This window comes from Microchirus variegatus (assembly GCF_963457635.1).
Source record: "Microchirus variegatus genome assembly, chromosome: 11".
Taxonomy (NCBI): domain Eukaryota; kingdom Metazoa; phylum Chordata; class Actinopteri; order Pleuronectiformes; family Soleidae; genus Microchirus; species Microchirus variegatus.
The window spans coordinates 28,466,677-28,484,740 of NC_139812.1; the positions used below are offsets into that span (position 1 = coordinate 28,466,677).

At 40.8% G+C, this 18,064-nt stretch overlaps 2 protein-coding genes across 2 annotated transcripts in view; one reads left to right on the forward strand and one right to left on the reverse strand.

Annotated features, from left to right (window-relative positions):
- Positions 1 to 1,069: 1,069 nt before the first annotated feature.
- Positions 1,070 to 8,177, reverse strand: tspan14 (tetraspanin 14). The gene is made up of 9 exons (XM_083897852.1): positions 8,073 to 8,177; positions 6,535 to 6,615; positions 6,165 to 6,215; positions 5,813 to 5,959; positions 4,518 to 4,688; positions 4,312 to 4,437; positions 3,156 to 3,206; positions 2,973 to 3,086; positions 1,070 to 1,771 (listed from the first exon to the last, which is right to left on the reverse strand). Exons 2-9 carry the CDS (start codon positions 6,613 to 6,615, stop codon positions 1,706 to 1,708), a joined length of 807 nt encoding a protein of 268 aa, XP_083753978.1. The 5' UTR covers positions 8,073 to 8,177; the 3' UTR covers positions 1,070 to 1,705.
- Positions 8,178 to 12,127: 3,950 nt separating this feature from the next.
- Positions 12,128 to 18,064, forward strand: part of LOC310933754 (melanopsin-A-like) — a gene marked incomplete at its 3' end in the record, with an annotated part of 14,523 nt that continues 8,586 nt past the window's right edge. The window contains exon 1 of the mRNA XM_083897320.1: positions 12,128 to 12,139. The remainder of the gene's footprint in view (positions 12,140 to 18,064) is intronic.

Here is an 18,064-nt window from a genome sequence, read left to right on the forward strand (position 1 = left end):
TTCACCTTAAAATGTCATAATTAAATGATGAGGACTTTATTTTATTTTGTGTCAACAGATGCAGGTCCCCACAACATCAGTAATACCAGCACACACACACACACACACACACACACACAGGTTAAATCTTAGTCCTAATCTTAACCAGTTCTTCGGAAAAAGTCACGTCACTTTCATCGTGATTATAAGAGAATTAAAAATGGCGTCCAAATCGCCAACATACAGTTCAAGTGATTTATTTTGAAGTGCCACAAGGGGGCGCTGCGTCTTTCTACGACATTTATTTCTAACGTCCAGATTTTCATTTTAGAATGTTTGCCAAAGTAACCAAACATGTATCCTGAGAAATGTTTAAGAATAAAAGATGTTTTTATCGCACAAATGTTCACGTAAAGATGTTTTTAACGTACAAACATTTGCATAAAGATGTTTTTAACGTACAAACTTTCACGTAAAGATGTGTTTAACGTACAAACTATCATGAAAAGATGTTAACGTACAATTTTCATGTTAAGATGTTTTTAACGTACAAACGTTTGCGTAAATATGTTTTCAACGTACAAACATTAAGGTAAAGATGTTTGTAACGTACAAACGTTTACGTGAATATGTTTTTAACGTACAAACGTTCACTTAAACATGTTTTCATTTTACAAAAAAATTTAATGTTTCGCAACGGTTTTCGGTAATGCTAGTTTGTCACAATTTTTTTGCGAATAGCTAAAAAGCTTTAGGGATACTAATACAGACAGGAGGCTCCGCCCTTTTTTCCTGACAAATTTAAAAATAACATTTCATGACATTTAGCATTAGCATGTTTTGACTACAATATCGTGAATTGTTTACGTTCACATACGACTCTTGTTGGAACTTGTTGGTTGAGGTGGAAGTGGGCGGGGCAGGACGGGAGTGGGCGGGGCACTCACGATGCTCCGATCAGGGTTCGTGAATAAACATCGACGACAACGTGAGAAACAAAGTTTTATTTTGAAGAATATAAAAATGTAGAAATTCACTTCAACAGATTTTAAGAAAAGAATCAGCAAACATTCACTCATTCACTCACTCTCTCACTCGTTCATCCTCACATTCACTAGTTCATCCTCACACTCACTCGTTCATCCTCACATTCACTCACTCGTTCATCCTCACATTCACTCGTTCATCCTCTCACTTCACATTTTTTAAATCCAGCTCAGACCTCACATCAGACCTCCTTTATTCAAAAATAAACGTCTGTGTCAATCGTTGTCAATAAAGTTGTTTCAATCGTCATCTTAGATCAAACGTGATCACGTGACGTGAAGGTTCTTAAAGGGACAGTCGTGTTTTTAATGAGCTGATATTTAAAAAAAAAAAGAAAAGAAAAAAAGCATGGTCATGAACCATGAAGTGCACTTCACCTGGATGACATCACTGACTCCGCCTCTTTTCAGTCTACAAATACAAATCCTCTTTTGAAGGCACTGATCGGCCAATCAGGTCACAGATCACAGTAGATCAATAAAAAAAAAGTGTTTAGAGCAGAAAAGTGTTAAAAAGTGAAAAAATAAAATAAAAACATCGGCCAAATGTAAACAAACAAACACGCCATGTTTTCAGTCTCCATGGCAACAACTTAAGTACAGACAAGCAGGAGAAAGAGAAGGCATCGGGCTTAAGCCACACCCCCAATGTCTAAGCTCCGCCCACGTCGATAAAGACTTCAGTAGCTGAATTTGGATTTTTCTATGTCAGAGATCAGAGTCCTGGCCAGGTATATCCCCACCATCTGGTCAGAGAGAGAATGACAGGTGTTTTTAATGTACAAACTATCACCACAAGTAAAGATGTTTTTAACGTACAAACTATCACGTAAAGATGTTTTCAACGTACAAACTATCACGTAAAGATGTTTTTAACGTACAAAGTTTCACAAAAAGATGTTCACATGCAAACTTTCACAAAAGATGTTTTTTATGTATAAACTATTACGTTAAGATACGTTAAGATCTTTATGTGAAAGTAAAAACTTTCACATTAAGAAGTTTTTAACGTCCAAACTTGAGTAGACTGATGTTTTTAAAATACAAACTTACACGTAAATATTTAACGTACAAACTGGAGCAGACTGATGTTTTTAACGTACAGACTTTCATGAAAAGATGTTTTTAACGTAAACATTTAGGCAGACAGACGTAGCATCGGTACACGGACGTAGCATCGGTACACAGACGTAGCATCTGTACACAGACGTAGCATCTGTACACAGACGTAGCATCTGTACACAGACGTAGCATCTGTACACAGACGTAGCATCGGTACACAGACATAGCATCGGTACACAGACATAGCATCGGTACACAGACATAGCATCTGTACACAGACGTAGACGTGGCATCTGTACACAGACGTAGCATCTGTACACAGACGTAGCATCTGTACACAGACGCAGCATCGGTAAACAGACGCAGCATCGGTAAACAGACGCAGCATCGGTAAACAGACGCAGCATCGGTACACAGACGTAGCATCTGTACACAGACGTAGCATCGGTACACAGACGTAGCATCTGTACACAGACGTAGCATCGGTACACAGACGTAGCATCTGTACACAGACGCAGCATCGGTAAACAGACGCAGCATCGGTAAACAGACGCAGCATCGGTAAACAGACGCAGCATCGGTACACAGACGTAGCATCTGTACACAGACGTAGCATCGGTACACAGACGTAGCATCTGTACACAGACGTAGCATCGGTACACAGACGTAGCATCTGTACACAGACGTAGCATCGGTACACAGACGTAGCATCGGTACACAGACGTAACATCGGTACACAGACGCAGCATCGGTACAAAGATGCAGCATCGGTACACAGACGTAGCATCGGTACACAGACGTAGCATCGGTACACAGACGTAGCATCGGTACACAGACGTAGCATCGGTACACAGACGTAGCATCAGTATTACTGCGTTGTCGTACCTGAAGCAGAGAGATGACGATGAAGACGGTAGCGACCACGTACAGGTTACGTGGTAACCAGTCCTCCAGAGCAGCGATGCAGCCTTTCATGTAGATGAAGTTACTCCACTCGCTCTGCACAGGAAGTTGACACGTCAGACTCAACACTTCCTGTTTCCTGTGATCATGTGGTCAGAAACTCACCTTGTCTTTGCTCCTCACGTCGTAGCCACACTGACTGTTCACCACCGAGTCCTGTCACAAACACACACACACAGTCATGTATCCATGGCAACCAATCCAGTGATGACAAGTGGTGGTAGATGGTGGTTTGAATAAGCTCGACTTTGAGGTTTGAGCTCAGCTCAATTTAACCAAACCGAAACGACCTGTGTCTAAGAATGAAGCTTGACGAGTTTCACTTTAAACCCACAAAACACGAAGTAAACCGTCTCAATGGATGGTTTTAACGTACGAACTTAAGTGGACAGACGTTTTTAACGTACAAACTTAAGTGGACAGACGTTTTTAACGTACAAACTTAAGTTGACAGACGTTTTTAACGTACAAACTTAAGTGGACAGACGTTTTTAACGTACAAACTTAAGTGGACAGACATTTTTAACGTACAAACTTAAGTGGACAGACGTTTTAGACGTACAAACTTGAACGAACAGACGTTTTTAACGTACAAACTTGAACAGACATGTTTTTAACGTACACTTCTACGGACAGACGTTTTTAACGTACAAACTTGAACGGACAGACCTTTGTAACGTACAAACTTGAAGAGACAGATATTTTTAACGTACAAACTTGAGGGGACAGACTTTTTAGCGTATAAACTTGAGGGGACAGACGTTTTTATCGTACGAACTTAGACGAAACAGAAATCTTTAGCGTTTAAACTTAAACGAACAGACGTTTTTAATTTAAAAAATTGAACAGACAGATGTTTTTATCGTCCAAACTTAAGCAAACGGGTGTTTTTAAACGTACAAACTAAAGCGCACCGATGTTTTGCATGTACAAATTTGATGCCTGCCCTCTGGTGGAGAGAGTAAAGAAGTACACCCTTCCTCTCAGCTCTTCACCATGTCTCTGCGTTAAATCAAAATTATAGCAAACTATCAAAGAGAATCGGCGTGAAAAGTGATGACATCTACATCAGGAAACACTGATGATTAGTATTTATGAGTACTGATGTGTACTGATGAGTACTGATGTGTACTGATGAGTATTTATGAGTACTGATGTGTACTGATGTGTACTGATGAGTACTGATGTGTACTGATGTGTACTGATGAGTATTTATGAGTACTGATGTGTACTGATGAGTATTTATGAGTACTGAACTCACAGCTGGGTCAGTGATGCAGCAGGAGAATGGAACTCCACACCTCTCTCTGCTGCGATTGGTGACGTTACAGTTGAAGTAGACGTTCTGTTCCCAGTCTGTCGGGTCCTGAGCTCCACAGCACTCGTTCTGTTCAGAGAGCAAACACAGGGAGAACCATCAGAACCTGACGCTCAGAGGTTCTGTTCAGTCTAGGGTCAGGTGGTTACCGTCCTCTGCAGCGAGTCGATGAGGTTCTGCAGGTCGATGTCGTCTCTGTACGCTTTGACGTTTGTCAGGAAGAAGTCGTTGATCCATTCTCTGACCTGACTCTGAAAAACCACGGCGAGCACAGCAGCTGTGAGCTCCAGGAAGAAGATGAAGCCGATGACGCCGGAGAACTGAGAGGGAAAAAGGATATTGTATTTATACACATATATATATATACATACATATATATATATAACATACATATATATATATAACTGAACTGATCTGAAACAGTCACGTACAAACTTAAGAAAACTGATGTTTTTAACGTACAAACTTGAGCAGACGGACGTTTTTAACGTACAAACTTAAGCCCAATTTATACTTCTGCGTAAAGTGCTCTGCGTAGGCTACGTAGAGACTCTGCGTCGACGCAGAGACTGTCGAAGAGTCTCTGCGTAGTCTCCGTCTGCACGAAATATTTTTTAAGTGTCCGTCACTCCGTCAAGGGACTACGGAGACGGCAAGAGCTGCGATTGGTCCTCAGGACAGGCTGAGCTAAGCTGCTCTGTGCCGGCTCTCAGTGCGCTCCGGGCGTCCTGACAGAGGCGGAGCTGATCCCCGCCGATAACGCCGCTGCCGAACTATAAATACGTCATATCTTAACACACACAGCACATGTTTAGACTCTAAATGGCCAATTTCTCGCCTCAAATTATCTTAAAACTGCGTTCCGTGACACAGAAAAGTGAGAAACGGCCACTTTTTCAACAACAACAGTCTTTCTCTCTCTTTCTTTCTCGGACGCCATTGCTCACTGTAGCCAGAATCACAACAACCTTGCGCAGCGACCCCTACTGATCGGGCGGGAAATTGCAGCGAGTGTCCGTCACCACGACGCAGAAGTATAAATGCTCGAGGCGTCTCCGTGGTGATGCAGACGGATAACGCATACGCAGTCGGAGAAGTATAATGTGGCCTTTAAGAAAACGGATGTTTTTCGCGTACAAACTTCAGCAGACGAATGTTTTTAGCGTACAAACTTGAGCAGACGGACGTTTTAAACGTACAAACTTCAGCTGACAAATGTTTTTAACGACAAACTTAAGAACACTGATGTTTTTCGCGTACAAACGAGCAAACGGATGTTTTTCGCGTACAAACTTCAGCAGACGAATATTTTTAACATACAAACTTAAGAAAACCGATGTTTTTAACGTACAAACTTGAGCAGACGGACGTTTTAAACGTACAAACTTGAGCAGACAAATGTTTTTAACGTACAAACTTGAGCAAACGGATGTTTTTAACGTACAAACTTGAGCAGACAGATGTTTTCTCTCAGTGCGCCCACACAGCCAGCGAAGCCCAGGGTGAAGGTGATCCCGCCCACCACCAGAACCAACCAGACTGGATCGAAACCATGCAGCCGGGTCACCTGGGTCAGGTCCAGCAGAACGCCCTGTTCACCACAACACACATGAAAGCCACGCCCCTCGCCACACCCACCCTGAACCACACACGAGCAATATTGGTGAACAAGAGGCCACACCCACAAAGATTGAAAGCCCCGATGATGTCATACGTGAGTGTGTCAGAGGCACAGAACTTTGGTTACCATGGTTACCATGGTTACCTCTCCTGACTGTGTGTATGTGTTTATTCACCTTTTCACTCCAGGCCCAGAAACCAACAGCGATGAAGGCGGCACCAGCCAACTGTAACACACACACACACACACACACACACACACACACACACACACACACAAACACACACACACACACACAGTTAAAAAAGTGTCATCGTGTCCATGTACAGAGTGAGACCTCTTTACTTCAATGTCACAGATCTTCTACATCTTTGATTCATCAATAAAAGTATAAAACTGTGGCTCAGGATGTTTCATAACTGCTCTCACTTCCTGTTTAACCACACAGGAAGTCGTGACGTCACTTCCTGTTCAGCCACAGTCAGAGAAAAACAGATAATAGATTGGTGTGTGTGTGTGTGTGTGTGTGTGTGTGTGTGCCTCACCCAGAAGATGATGTTGTAGCTGAACATCAGATACTTGTAGCAGCAGCTCACCTCAGTGTTTTCATATCTGTAGTAATGCATCTGTCAATAATCAATAAACGCACACTGTTGTTAATGACATCATCAACTAATGTTCACACATTCACTCAAAAAAAAAGTATCAGATCTGACTGTAAAGTATCAGGTCAGACTGTAAAGTATCAGGACCAGTACCAGGTCCAATGCTGCCCTGGTGTACTTGGTAGTTGTACTTGTGTATGAATACTTCTGTACCTGATATAACTTCATGTATCTTGAAGTGAGCAGATATGTAGCAACAATGTGGACGAGCCTCAGTGACTCAGATGTTTGGAAATACTTTTCAGATTATACTTGAAGATAAGTGATGACGTCAGAGGACGAGCAGAGTGAAACCTGTGTTCTGTCAGGAGGAGCTTTGTGGTTTATTTGCTCCACTTTCCCCTTAACCATGTTTTCCCTTAACCATGTTTCCTCTTAACCGTGTTTCCTCTTAACCGTGTTTCCCCTTAACCGTGTTTCCTCTTAACCATGTTTCCTCTTAACCATGTTTCCTCTTAACATCCACACTTTACCCTGAACGTCGTCCATGTTTCCTCTTAACATCCTGATATAGGAGACATACGAGGACATAAAGCTGTCGTTTCTCTGGACTCAGTTGAGAGTGACAACAATACACTGTAAATAATAAATAATACACACTAAATACACTGTAAAATAAAATATACTATACACTTACTAATACCATTATTTTAAGATAATATTTGCTTTATTTCTTTAAATTAAGAATATCTACATGTGTTATAAACAATCACATGCACTATAAATATGGCCAAATTCTACTATAACACACATTTAGCCAGTGATATTAGGCATTTATATACATATATACATACATATATATATATACACACATATATATATAGATATATACACACACACATATATATACATATATATATATACACACTATAAATATGATCAAATTCTACTATAACACTCATTTAGCCAGTGATATTGGGTATTTATATATACATATTTAAACACATTTATATATATATATATATATATATATATATATATATACATACATATACATTTATATATATATATATATATATATATATACATATATACACATACATATATTTATATACACATACATATTATTTTTCTCGATTTTATCGAGTTATTCATTATTAATAAATATGATGCTAATAATCAACAGCCTTTTAAACGAGTAGCCGTCATCACAGACATTTTAACACTACTTTACTCGATCCAATGTCGATATAAAGTCGGTATATTGTGCCTCGGTGTGTGTATTACCGGTTCGGTACCGGTTCGGTGTGTTTATTAACGTCTTCGCGGTAACGACGACACTTTTGTGAAGTTTCAGTTTGTTGGAAGCTAACGGGAAACGGCTAATGCTAACGCCAGGAGTGTAACGGCTGCGGGCGGTTCGGTGTCCGGTGTGTCGCCGGCTCAGGGCCCGGTTCGTCGGTGCCCGTTCTTCTTACCTCTGATCCGGCGTTTTAATCCACTCAGTTCAGGTCCAGCAGACACTTTAATGAGCGGCGAACACGCCCGGAACCACCGAACTGGAGCTGCCGCGACACGACGACTCTTCCTCTGCGCTGTTTACACACGGACGTGGACGCGGGAGACACCGCCCCCTGCTGGACGCCACGGTAACCGCATCACACAGCTGAATAACAGTATTCTTTCTGTTTTACTTTTCTTGTTTATTTAAAATGTTAAAATCACAACAAGTACAAAAAAAAAAGTAAAAGTATCTATTTGGGAATTTTATTGTGATATGTGTGAATATTAATTGATTTTATTTTGAAAACACCTGTAGACCTTCAGCCTCCTCACGTCACCATGGTAACGTGAATAACGACTGTCCCCATCTGCTCTGTTTGCACCATGTTCTCGGAATGATTGACACAGTCTGGTGAACACTTTGAGTTTATTCGAGTTTCACACATGACTCAAAGTTCACAAGCACACGCTCTGCATTCTGGGAAACGATCCCCCCGTTCCTGTGACTCCTGTCACGCCAACGTTCGCCGCGCTGTGATTGGTCAGCCGTTGCACAGGTCTGTATGGCAACAGGTCCAACTCTCTCCAGAGCAGTTCTCCAGCCGAGTGCAACCTTTTTCCCCGTTAACTGAAGACACACGAGCAATCATCATCAATCATGTCATCAATCATCAATCATGTCATCAATCACATCATCAATCTTGTCATCAATCATGTCATCAATCATGTCATCAATCATGTCATCAAACATGTCATCAATCATGTCATCAATAACATCATCAATCATGTCATCAATCATGTCATCAATCATCAATCACGTCATCAATCATGTCATCAAAAGACCAAAGATTTAAAGATCCAGTACGTAACACAGAGAATTTTACCATTTATTGACAGTAATATAATAAATAACCTTGAATAAGTTGTATAATGACTTTAAAATATAAATATTTTAGTTTTTCCTCGCCTCTGTTTTTTTTTTGTTTTTTTTGTCCACATGGTTCGTTCCATCACATCACCTCAGAGTCAGTGCACGTTAGACTAGCCATGGTTAGCAATACCAGTCGCTAACAACGCTGCGCTCCACGCGGTGCTTGAAACTAAAACAAAAAAACAGTACTGTTTACAACTGAAACCACTAAGAGAGAAACAATGCTAACGCTAACGTAATGCTAACTATTGATGCGAAAGGCAGCCATCTTGGAATCCAATGTCAAAGTTTGTGAGGTCATTTTGTGAACTCTCTGACTTGGGAAGCCGACTGGAGGGGGCGTTTTGACTTCCGACAAATACTGGAACGTACCATTAACGCAACAAAATTCAGGCAAAAAACATGGACCCAAATGTATCTTGAGCCATTGTTAGCAATACCAGTCGCTAACAATGCTACGCTCTACACGGTGTTTTAAATTCAAAACAGTACTATGTTTACAACTGACAAAGCTTCAGTACTTAACTGTGAGAGAATAATGCTAATGCTAACTTAATGCTAACTATTGATGCGAAAGGCAGCCATCTTGGAATCCAATGTCAAAGTTTATGAGGTCGTTTTGTGAACTGTTTGTGAGTTGGAAATCCGACTGGAGGTGGCGACTTCCAACAAATACTGGAACGTACCATTAACGCAACAACATTCAGACAAAGAACATGGACCCAAATGTATCTTGAGCCATTGTTAGCAATAGTTAGCAATAGCGGTCGATAAAAAGGCTCTACCTTTGGTGAAACAGGCCTGTTCCACGTCAGCGCTGCACTTCAGAACATCGTTGTTGACCATGAGGAAGTCCTGGCCGTAACATTTGATGTTAAACCTGTGAGCTGCAACAAACACACAAACAAACAAACACACAAACACACAAACACACAAACACACAAACACACAAACACACAAACAAACGACGTGAGATACGCCAGCGTGTTAAATATTCGTGAATGAAATGCGATAAACGTACCCGAGCAGAGCGGCAGCAGCAGCAGCAGCAGCAGAAACACGGGAAGCTTCATGTTTACGTTACGATGACGAGTTTGAGCGAAGCTACGTTTTTATCTGCGACTAAAACAAACAAACACAAAGGTCTGAAAGTGTTTGTCTGAACTTTGATCGGAACAAAGTCGAGCAGTTTCTGCTGAGTCATGTTTCAGCTGAACCCTGAGCTGAGGTTCGGCCCATGTTTGACGTCTTATCTCGACGTACGGCGTAAGTTACCACCCGCTTCCTTTGTTGTGGTGAAATGCTAGCCAAATTCAAAATGGCTGACTTCCTGTTGGGTCAGAGTCAGCTGCCGTGGCCACACCCCCTTTTTGTTCTGCGAGACCTTCCGATAACTTTTCATCTTTGACGTGTCTAGTAATAATTGACATGTATTTTGCTCGTTACTCAGACGAGATCGTAGATTTTTTACGAATTGAGCAAATCACCAAGACGGACGCCAAATTCAAAATGGCCGCCTTCCTGTTGCGTTGAGGTCACGGTCCTGATAGACTTTTTTGTTCGCCTCGGACTGTTACATGTTTCCACCAAGTTTTGTGAAATTTGGTGCAACTTAGTTTTGGCTTTGTCAAAAGGGGGCGCTACCGAGTCAAATCATTTTCCTTATTTTATAAAAAAAATTCTTGCTGATGATTAACTAATGAAAATGTTTATGAATAATTTCCTAATTATTGACCAATAATGAGTTAATCATTAGCTAATTAAACCAATAATCAGCTCCTTGTTAACTAATGATTAATTAATAATTAACTAATAATAACAAGAGATAAGTTAGTGACTAATCATTATTTTATTGATTTTATTTTGTGTAAAAACTTTACATTTTGGCAGAGAGTGAATCAACAAACGTAAACATGAATATTAATGAGTGAATAAATGACAATGTTTATTTTTAAAGCTGTTTTTATTCAAATGTGTCTTTAAAAACAGCAGCAGCAGCAGAACTGAAGCTCCCTCTGGTGTCTTCCGTGGGTAGGACGCCATCTGGTGGTCACCATAGGGAGCTTCAGTCCACACACACACACAATATATGTATGAATTTACAAATTGTTAAAAAACAAGATTTAAATGGATATAAATCATGATTTTACTGTTTAAAGCTGCAGTACGTAACTTCATGAACAGAGACAACGTAACACTGTTTGTTTTCAGACCTGAGTGAGGGAGTGTTTGTGTGCATACACCAGCAGAGCAGGGGCGGGCGGAGCCAAGGTGTTTTTTTTTTGTTTCGCAGTAGAATTCACTTCGGAAACTTTCCGTGATTTTGTTTCTTTGCGTTTTCAGTCTCACTTCACCAGCTCCATGTCAATGCTGTCGCTGCCGCCACTTCCTGTGTGCAGCGTGGGAATGTCACCGGGCGACACGAGAGCTAAGCGTCGCTATTTTACGGACAAACGAGGAGACTTAATCTGGGGAGTGGAACAATAATAGCACTTTTCCACTACACAGTATCAAAGGATCCCAAGATGGCCGCCTTTTGTAAAAACTTCTGTCGTAGTTATTTCACAGTTTTAAAAAATTCGCAAATTGTTCTTTGTTTTGTTCGTAAACATGTTGCTATGTTGTTTTTGTGTGTGTTGTCGAGTGTTGTTGTCGACTGATATAGCCAACAGTGGCTAGCTCGGGATACTTAGCCGAACAATATTCCACGATTTCCGAACAGGAACGCGATAAACTCGGACGCGACTTCGGACGTAAACACGGCAGTGTTTGTTTGTTTGTTCTAAACATGTTTGTTGTTTGTTGTTTCTTACCCACGTGCTGCACACCTGTCAATCAGCCTCTCTCTCTCTCTCTCTCTCTCTCCTCTCGTGCAGGAGCGCGCGAGGAGGAGGGGGGAGGGGCGTGGAGCGTGGACGGCGGGAAGCTCGCGCTCCTCTCGTGTCCACGCGGCAGAGCAGCGGACGCGGACGCGGCGCGCACACACACATGGAGACTCTGGCGCTGTCAGCGGCAAACGCGTGGAGCGGTAACGGCTCTGAGGTGGAGGTTCGCCGGCGGATGGAGCTGCAGGTGTCCGCCTCCGCCGCCGCCGCCTCCGCCGCTCCGACGGTGAGTAACGCTGCCGCCGAACATCGTTGAAAACTGCGCTTATTAACAGTTAATTTGCGTCAAAGAACACGGTTTAACGCACAGAACGTAACCGGACACGTTTTTCTCTCATTCGGCATAAATGTCATTATTATTATCTCATGAATATGTTTCTTTTTAGAGTCACTTCTCGCGCGTTTTACCATAAAGAGAAACTTCAATTTAAGATATTTTATTAAAGCAGTGTTTATTTTAATGTTTAAAATGACGCCGAATTAAAGAACAATTCATATTTCTCAAGGAAAAGTGGTATTTGACGTTTTATAAACAATCGACTGCCGTGAGCGACCGAATCAAAACTAATTTAACATTATTTTACATGAGGTTCGGTGAAGTGAGGGCTATTTCTCGCTTTTGCAACATTTGCACCCTTTAATTATTCTTTAATGAGTGATTGTTTAAGTTTATGAAGAACTTTAGTGTCTTTTTACGACTTAACATTTTATTTATTAATAATAATTGTGCCTGTGTTCGTGATTAAGGGCGTGAAGTTTACCAAAGACTCACTAAATCTTGTGTGTTTGACAGGTCGAGTTTCACCTTATGAACTCAAAGATTCACCATTAACACAGATTATAATCTCTATTTTCATCTGTGTCACTAGAAAAACAACATCATGAATGACACGTTGTTGTGATTTCATTTATTTTTAAATTGTATATTTTTTAATCGTCAATTTTGACCAATTTTTCCCTCAGTTTAGCATAAATGTAATTTCTCTGATAATCCTGCAGGTGGCGATGTTGTGTTGATTAATGCTCAGTGAAGGTTTTTACTAAAAAACATTGACATTTAATGATCAGGCTAAAGGTTTATTCAAATGAGACACTTACGGTTCTGAGAGTAAAAGACTCAAAAATAATGAAGTCAAATGAATAAATGCTTCTGTCTAAAGAAAATATAGCATGTTTGTGTTTATTTTTAATATAAAAAGTGCGTGAAACAGATGTTTAAATAGGTTTTAACGTTTTATTCTTTTGAAATAATCAGGTCAACAAACAAAAACAATGTTTGTTTTATGTCAGTGACATTTACTGTGTCCTCATTATGTTCGACAGTATATTCATTACATTTTAATGGTTAATAATAATAAAAAAACATTGAGTTTAAAGTGGTTCTCATTGTAATCTCATTGTAATCTCATTGTAATCCAGATTATTTATTTGTAAGAATGGTGACTGTGGTGGAATAAAAGTGAAGTTTGCTCTGATCATGTGACCAGTTCCTCCTCAGGATCCTGCTCTGTGTGCGTCTGTTTGTCGTTGTCTTTGTCGTTGTGTGTCTTTGTCGTTATCTTTGTCTTTGTTTGTCGTTGTCGTTGTCGTTGTCTTTGTCTTTGTCGTTGTTTGTCTTTGTCGTTGTCTTTGCTGCTGCTGTGTGTTGTTGAATAAACACATATTGACGTGTCTCTGTATCCAGGACATCTGTCAATGACATTATTGATCCAAAACCAGAGTCGGTGTTGGTTTAGACGAGTTCTGTTTGTCCTCACACCAACTTTCTGTCCACGACCATCTGATGTCTCTGATGTCTCTCTGATGTCTCTCTGACATCTCTGTGATGTCTCTGTGATGTCTTTGATGTCTCTCTGGTGTCTTTTGACGTCTCTCTGATGTCTCTGATGTCTCTGATGTCTCTGACGTCTCTGTGATGTCTCTCTGATGTCTTTGATGTCTCTCTGGTGTCTTTGACGTCTCTCTGATGTCTCTGATGTCTCTGACATCTCTGTGATGTCTCTCTGACGTCTCTGATGTCTCTGACGTCTCTGTGATGTCTCTCTGACGTCTCTCTGATGTGTCTCTGATGTCTTTGATGTCTCTCTGGTGTCTTTGACGTCTCTCTGACGTCTCTCTGATGTCTCTGATGTCTCTGACATCTCTGTGATGTCTCTGTGACTCTTTGACGTCTCTGTGATGTCTCTCTGACGTCTCTCTGATGTGTCTATGATGTCTTTGATGTCTCTCTGATGTCTCTGACGTATCTCTGATGTCTCTGACGTATCTCTGATGTCTCTGACGTCTCTCTGATGTCTCTGATGTCTCTCTGACGTCTGTGATGTCTCTGATGTCTCTGATGTCTCTCTAACGTCTCTCTGAGGTCTATGATGTCTCTGATGTCTCTCTTATGTCTCTCTGATGTCTCTGATGTCTCTCTGATGTCACTCTGATGTCTCTGATGTCACTCTGATGTCTCTGATGTCACTCTGATGTCTCTGATGTCTCTCTGATGTCTCTCTGATGTCTCTGACGTCTCTCTGATGTCTCTCTGATGTCTCTGACGTCTCTCTGATGTCTCTGATGTCTCTGACGTCTCTCTGATGTCTCTGATGTCTCTGATGTCTGTACTGTACAATGTTAACATTAACGTTAAAAGTGTTGCTGATGTTGTGCTGCTGTACGTTCCTTTAGCAAGTTCGTCCTCTCAACTCAGGAATTCTGACTTTTGTCTCTTTTTTAAGAAGAATGTTTGGACTGCAGCTGCTCGTGACAATGAACGCGTTAACAAACGCTAACAAACGCTAACAAACGTGTAAAACCACAGTGACAGCAGCGATGTTTCCACGCTAGCGTGCGGTGAACACAGTGTTGTTGACAGAATGTGTGGAAAAGCTCTGTGGAGCAGATCAGTGTTGGCAGGAATCATTACTACTTTAATTATGTAACACATTACAGTGTGTACCTATTCACCACCAGGCTGACCCACATTTCTCTGACTGTAATGACAGCTGTGTGTGTGTGTGTGTGTGTGTGTGTGTGTGTGTGTGTGTGTGTGTGTGTGTGTGTGTGTGTGTGTGTGTGTGTGTGTGTGTAATTAAAGTTTCCACACTCTTCTCTCCTCACTCTCACTCTCACGCACACACACACACAGACACACACACACACACACACACACACAGTGTGAAATTACTGTGTGAAGATGATGTCAAAAACCACTCACCTGGTAACAGATGTAACCATCAACCTATTTTCATTATTAACTGTAATGAAAAAACCTCACGGTTACGCAAAGTTTGACCTGGAGCCAAATGGATTTCTCCATTATAATCATTATTATTATCATCATTATCGTTGACTCAAGGAAACCTTTTAAAGGCACTGCTGGGATTTGAACCCAGGATCCCCTGTTTACAAGACAGGTGCTTTGACCCACTAAGCCACAGCGCCCTCTGTCGGCTGGTGTGTATATACATGTTAAAAGTACTAAGACGATAATTCAGTTTTCTTAATATCATGTGAATCGGCCTTAGTCCGAATAAAATAGAGCTAGTCTTAGTCAGACTAACGTACCTGGATCATGTGATTCATAGTCTGATTACTGCAAATACCTTTACTATAATAGAGCTAGATTTAGTCAGACTAAAGTAGAGCTAGACTTAGTCAGACTAACGTACCTGGATCCTGTGATTCATAGTCCGATTACTGTAAACACTTAGTCAGACTATAATAGAGCTAGACTTAGTCAGACTAACGTACCAGGATCCTGTGAGTCATAGTCCGATTACTGTAAACACTTAGTCGGACTAAAATAGAGCTAGACTTAGTCAGACTAACGTACCTGGATCCTGTGAGTCATAGTCCGATTACTGTTAACACTTAGTCAGACTAACGTACCTGGATCCTGAGTCATAGTCCGATTACTGTAAATACTTGGTCAGACTATAATAGAGCTAGACTTAGTCAGACTAACATACCCGGATCCTGTGATTCATAGTCCGATTACTGTAAACACTTAGTCAGACTATAATAGAGCTAGACTTAGTCAGACTAACGTACCAGGATCCTGTGAGTCATAGTCTGATAACTGTAAACACTTAGTCGGACTAAAATAGAGCTAGACTTAGTCAGACTAATGTACCTGGATCCTGTGAGTCATCGTCCGATTACTGTTAACACTTAGTCAGACTAACGTACCTGGATCCTGAGTCATAGTCCGATTACTGTAAATACTTGGTCAGACTATAATAGAGCTAGACTTAGTCAGACTAACATACCAGGATCCTGTGATTCATAGTCCGATTACTGTAAACACTTAGTCAGACTATAATAGAGCTAGACTTAGTCAGACTAATGTACCTGGATCCTGTGAGTCATAGTCTGATAACTGTAAACACTTAGTCGGACTAAAATAGAGCTAGACTTAGTCAGACTAATGTACCTGGATCCTGTGAGTCATAGTCCGATTACTGTTAACACTTAGTCAGACTAACGTACCTGGATCCTGAGTCATAGTCCGATTACTGTAAATACTTGGTCAGACTATAATAGAGCTAGACTTAGTCAGACTAACATACCAGGATCCTGTGATTCATAGTCCGATTACTGTAAACACTAAGTCAGACTATAATAGAGCTAGACTTAGTCAGACTAATGTACCTGGATCCTGTGAGTCATAGTCCGATTACTGTTAACACTTAGTCAGACTAACGTACCTGGATCCTGAGTCATAGTCCGATTACTGTAAATACTTGGTCAGACTATAATAGAGCTAGACTTAGTCAGACTAACGTACCAGGATCCTGTGATTCATAGTCCGATTACTGTAAACACTTCAGAATGGAGTCAGACTTGTCCAAAATGTCGTAATTTGACAAAAAGTCTAAACAGATTATTGTGGAATGTCAACCTGAACAAACTGAAAACAGTAAAATGAAGCAGTTCCAGATTAAAGCTCAGATTAAATCTCAGATTAGCGCAGGAATGTCCTGACCCTCGTCGTCTCAGTAATTTATGCCGTTGACGTGGAAACGGTGAAAAGCGAGGACGAAGCGACGGAGACGAGGTTAATTAGAGACAGTGATGGACTCACGGAGAGATTAGAGATCAGTGTGTGGAATAATAATAATAATCTCCTCTTCTGTCGTTATACATCGTACAGAAGAAGGAGTTTTTCATCTGGACGTTTACATCCATGTTTTAAAGCAGCTCATAATTCTGTGGCTCCTCGTGATATAAAATCTACATCATCTTTATTTAACGTGACAACAGTGCAGTCGTAGAAACCTGTTCATCCCACGATCGCCTGATATTCAAAAGTAATGAATAACGTGTCCAGCAGAGGGCGCTGTGAGCACAAAATACCAGGTAGAGCGTTGTTGTCCACTGCTATTGCTAACAATGGATAGTCTACGGTGGCCCTGAGGTGCAAAACACAAACGCAAAACAGAAAACACAAACGCAAATCGAAAAAACACAAAAACATTCACTCAAAACCGAAACACAAATCACACAACGCAAACACAAAAGCAGAAAACACGAAAACATTAACTCACAACGCAAACACAAATCACACAACGCAAACACAAAAGCAGAAAACACGAAAACATTAACTCACAACGCAAACACAAAAGCAGAAAACACGAAAACATTGACTCACAACGCAAACACAAAAGCAGAAAACACGAAAACATTGACTCACAACGCAAACACAAATCACACAACGCAAACACAAAAGCAGAAAACACGAAAACATTGACTCACAACGCAAACACAAAAGCAGAAAACATTAACTCACAACGCAAACACAAAAGCAGAAAACACGAAAACATTAACTCACAACGCAAACACAAAAGCAAAAAAACACGAAAACATTAACTCACAACGCAAACACAAATCACACAACGCAAACACAAAAGCAGAAAACACGAAAACATTAGCTCACAACGCAAACACAAAAGCAGAAAACACGAAAACATTGACTCACAACGCAAACACAAAAGCAGAAAACACAAGAACATTAACACACTGTAGCTCACTTGGTAGAGCTGCCGTTCCATGTAGAACTGCACACTACAGATAGCTCCAGTTCAAAGATTGGATCGAGATTTACGATATTTTGTGCGTATTTTCTGCCAAATTCTCGCATTAAGTGGACGTGAAAATGTGCTCC

Bases quoted from the DNA above. Each gene is read 5' to 3' on its own strand.
- tspan14 (XM_083897852.1), bottom strand. From the start codon at position 6,615: ATGCATTACTACAGATATGAAAACACTGAGGTGAGCTGCTGCTACAAG. The intron at 4,438-4,517 runs GTAACCACCTGA...CTCTCTGAACAG, and splicing joins TCGACTCGCTGCAGAGGACG to AACGAGTGCTGTGGAGCTCA. The intron at 3,087-3,155 runs GTGAGTTTCTGA...CTTCCTGTGCAG, and splicing joins ACGTGAGGAGCAAAGACAAG to AGCGAGTGGAGTAACTTCAT.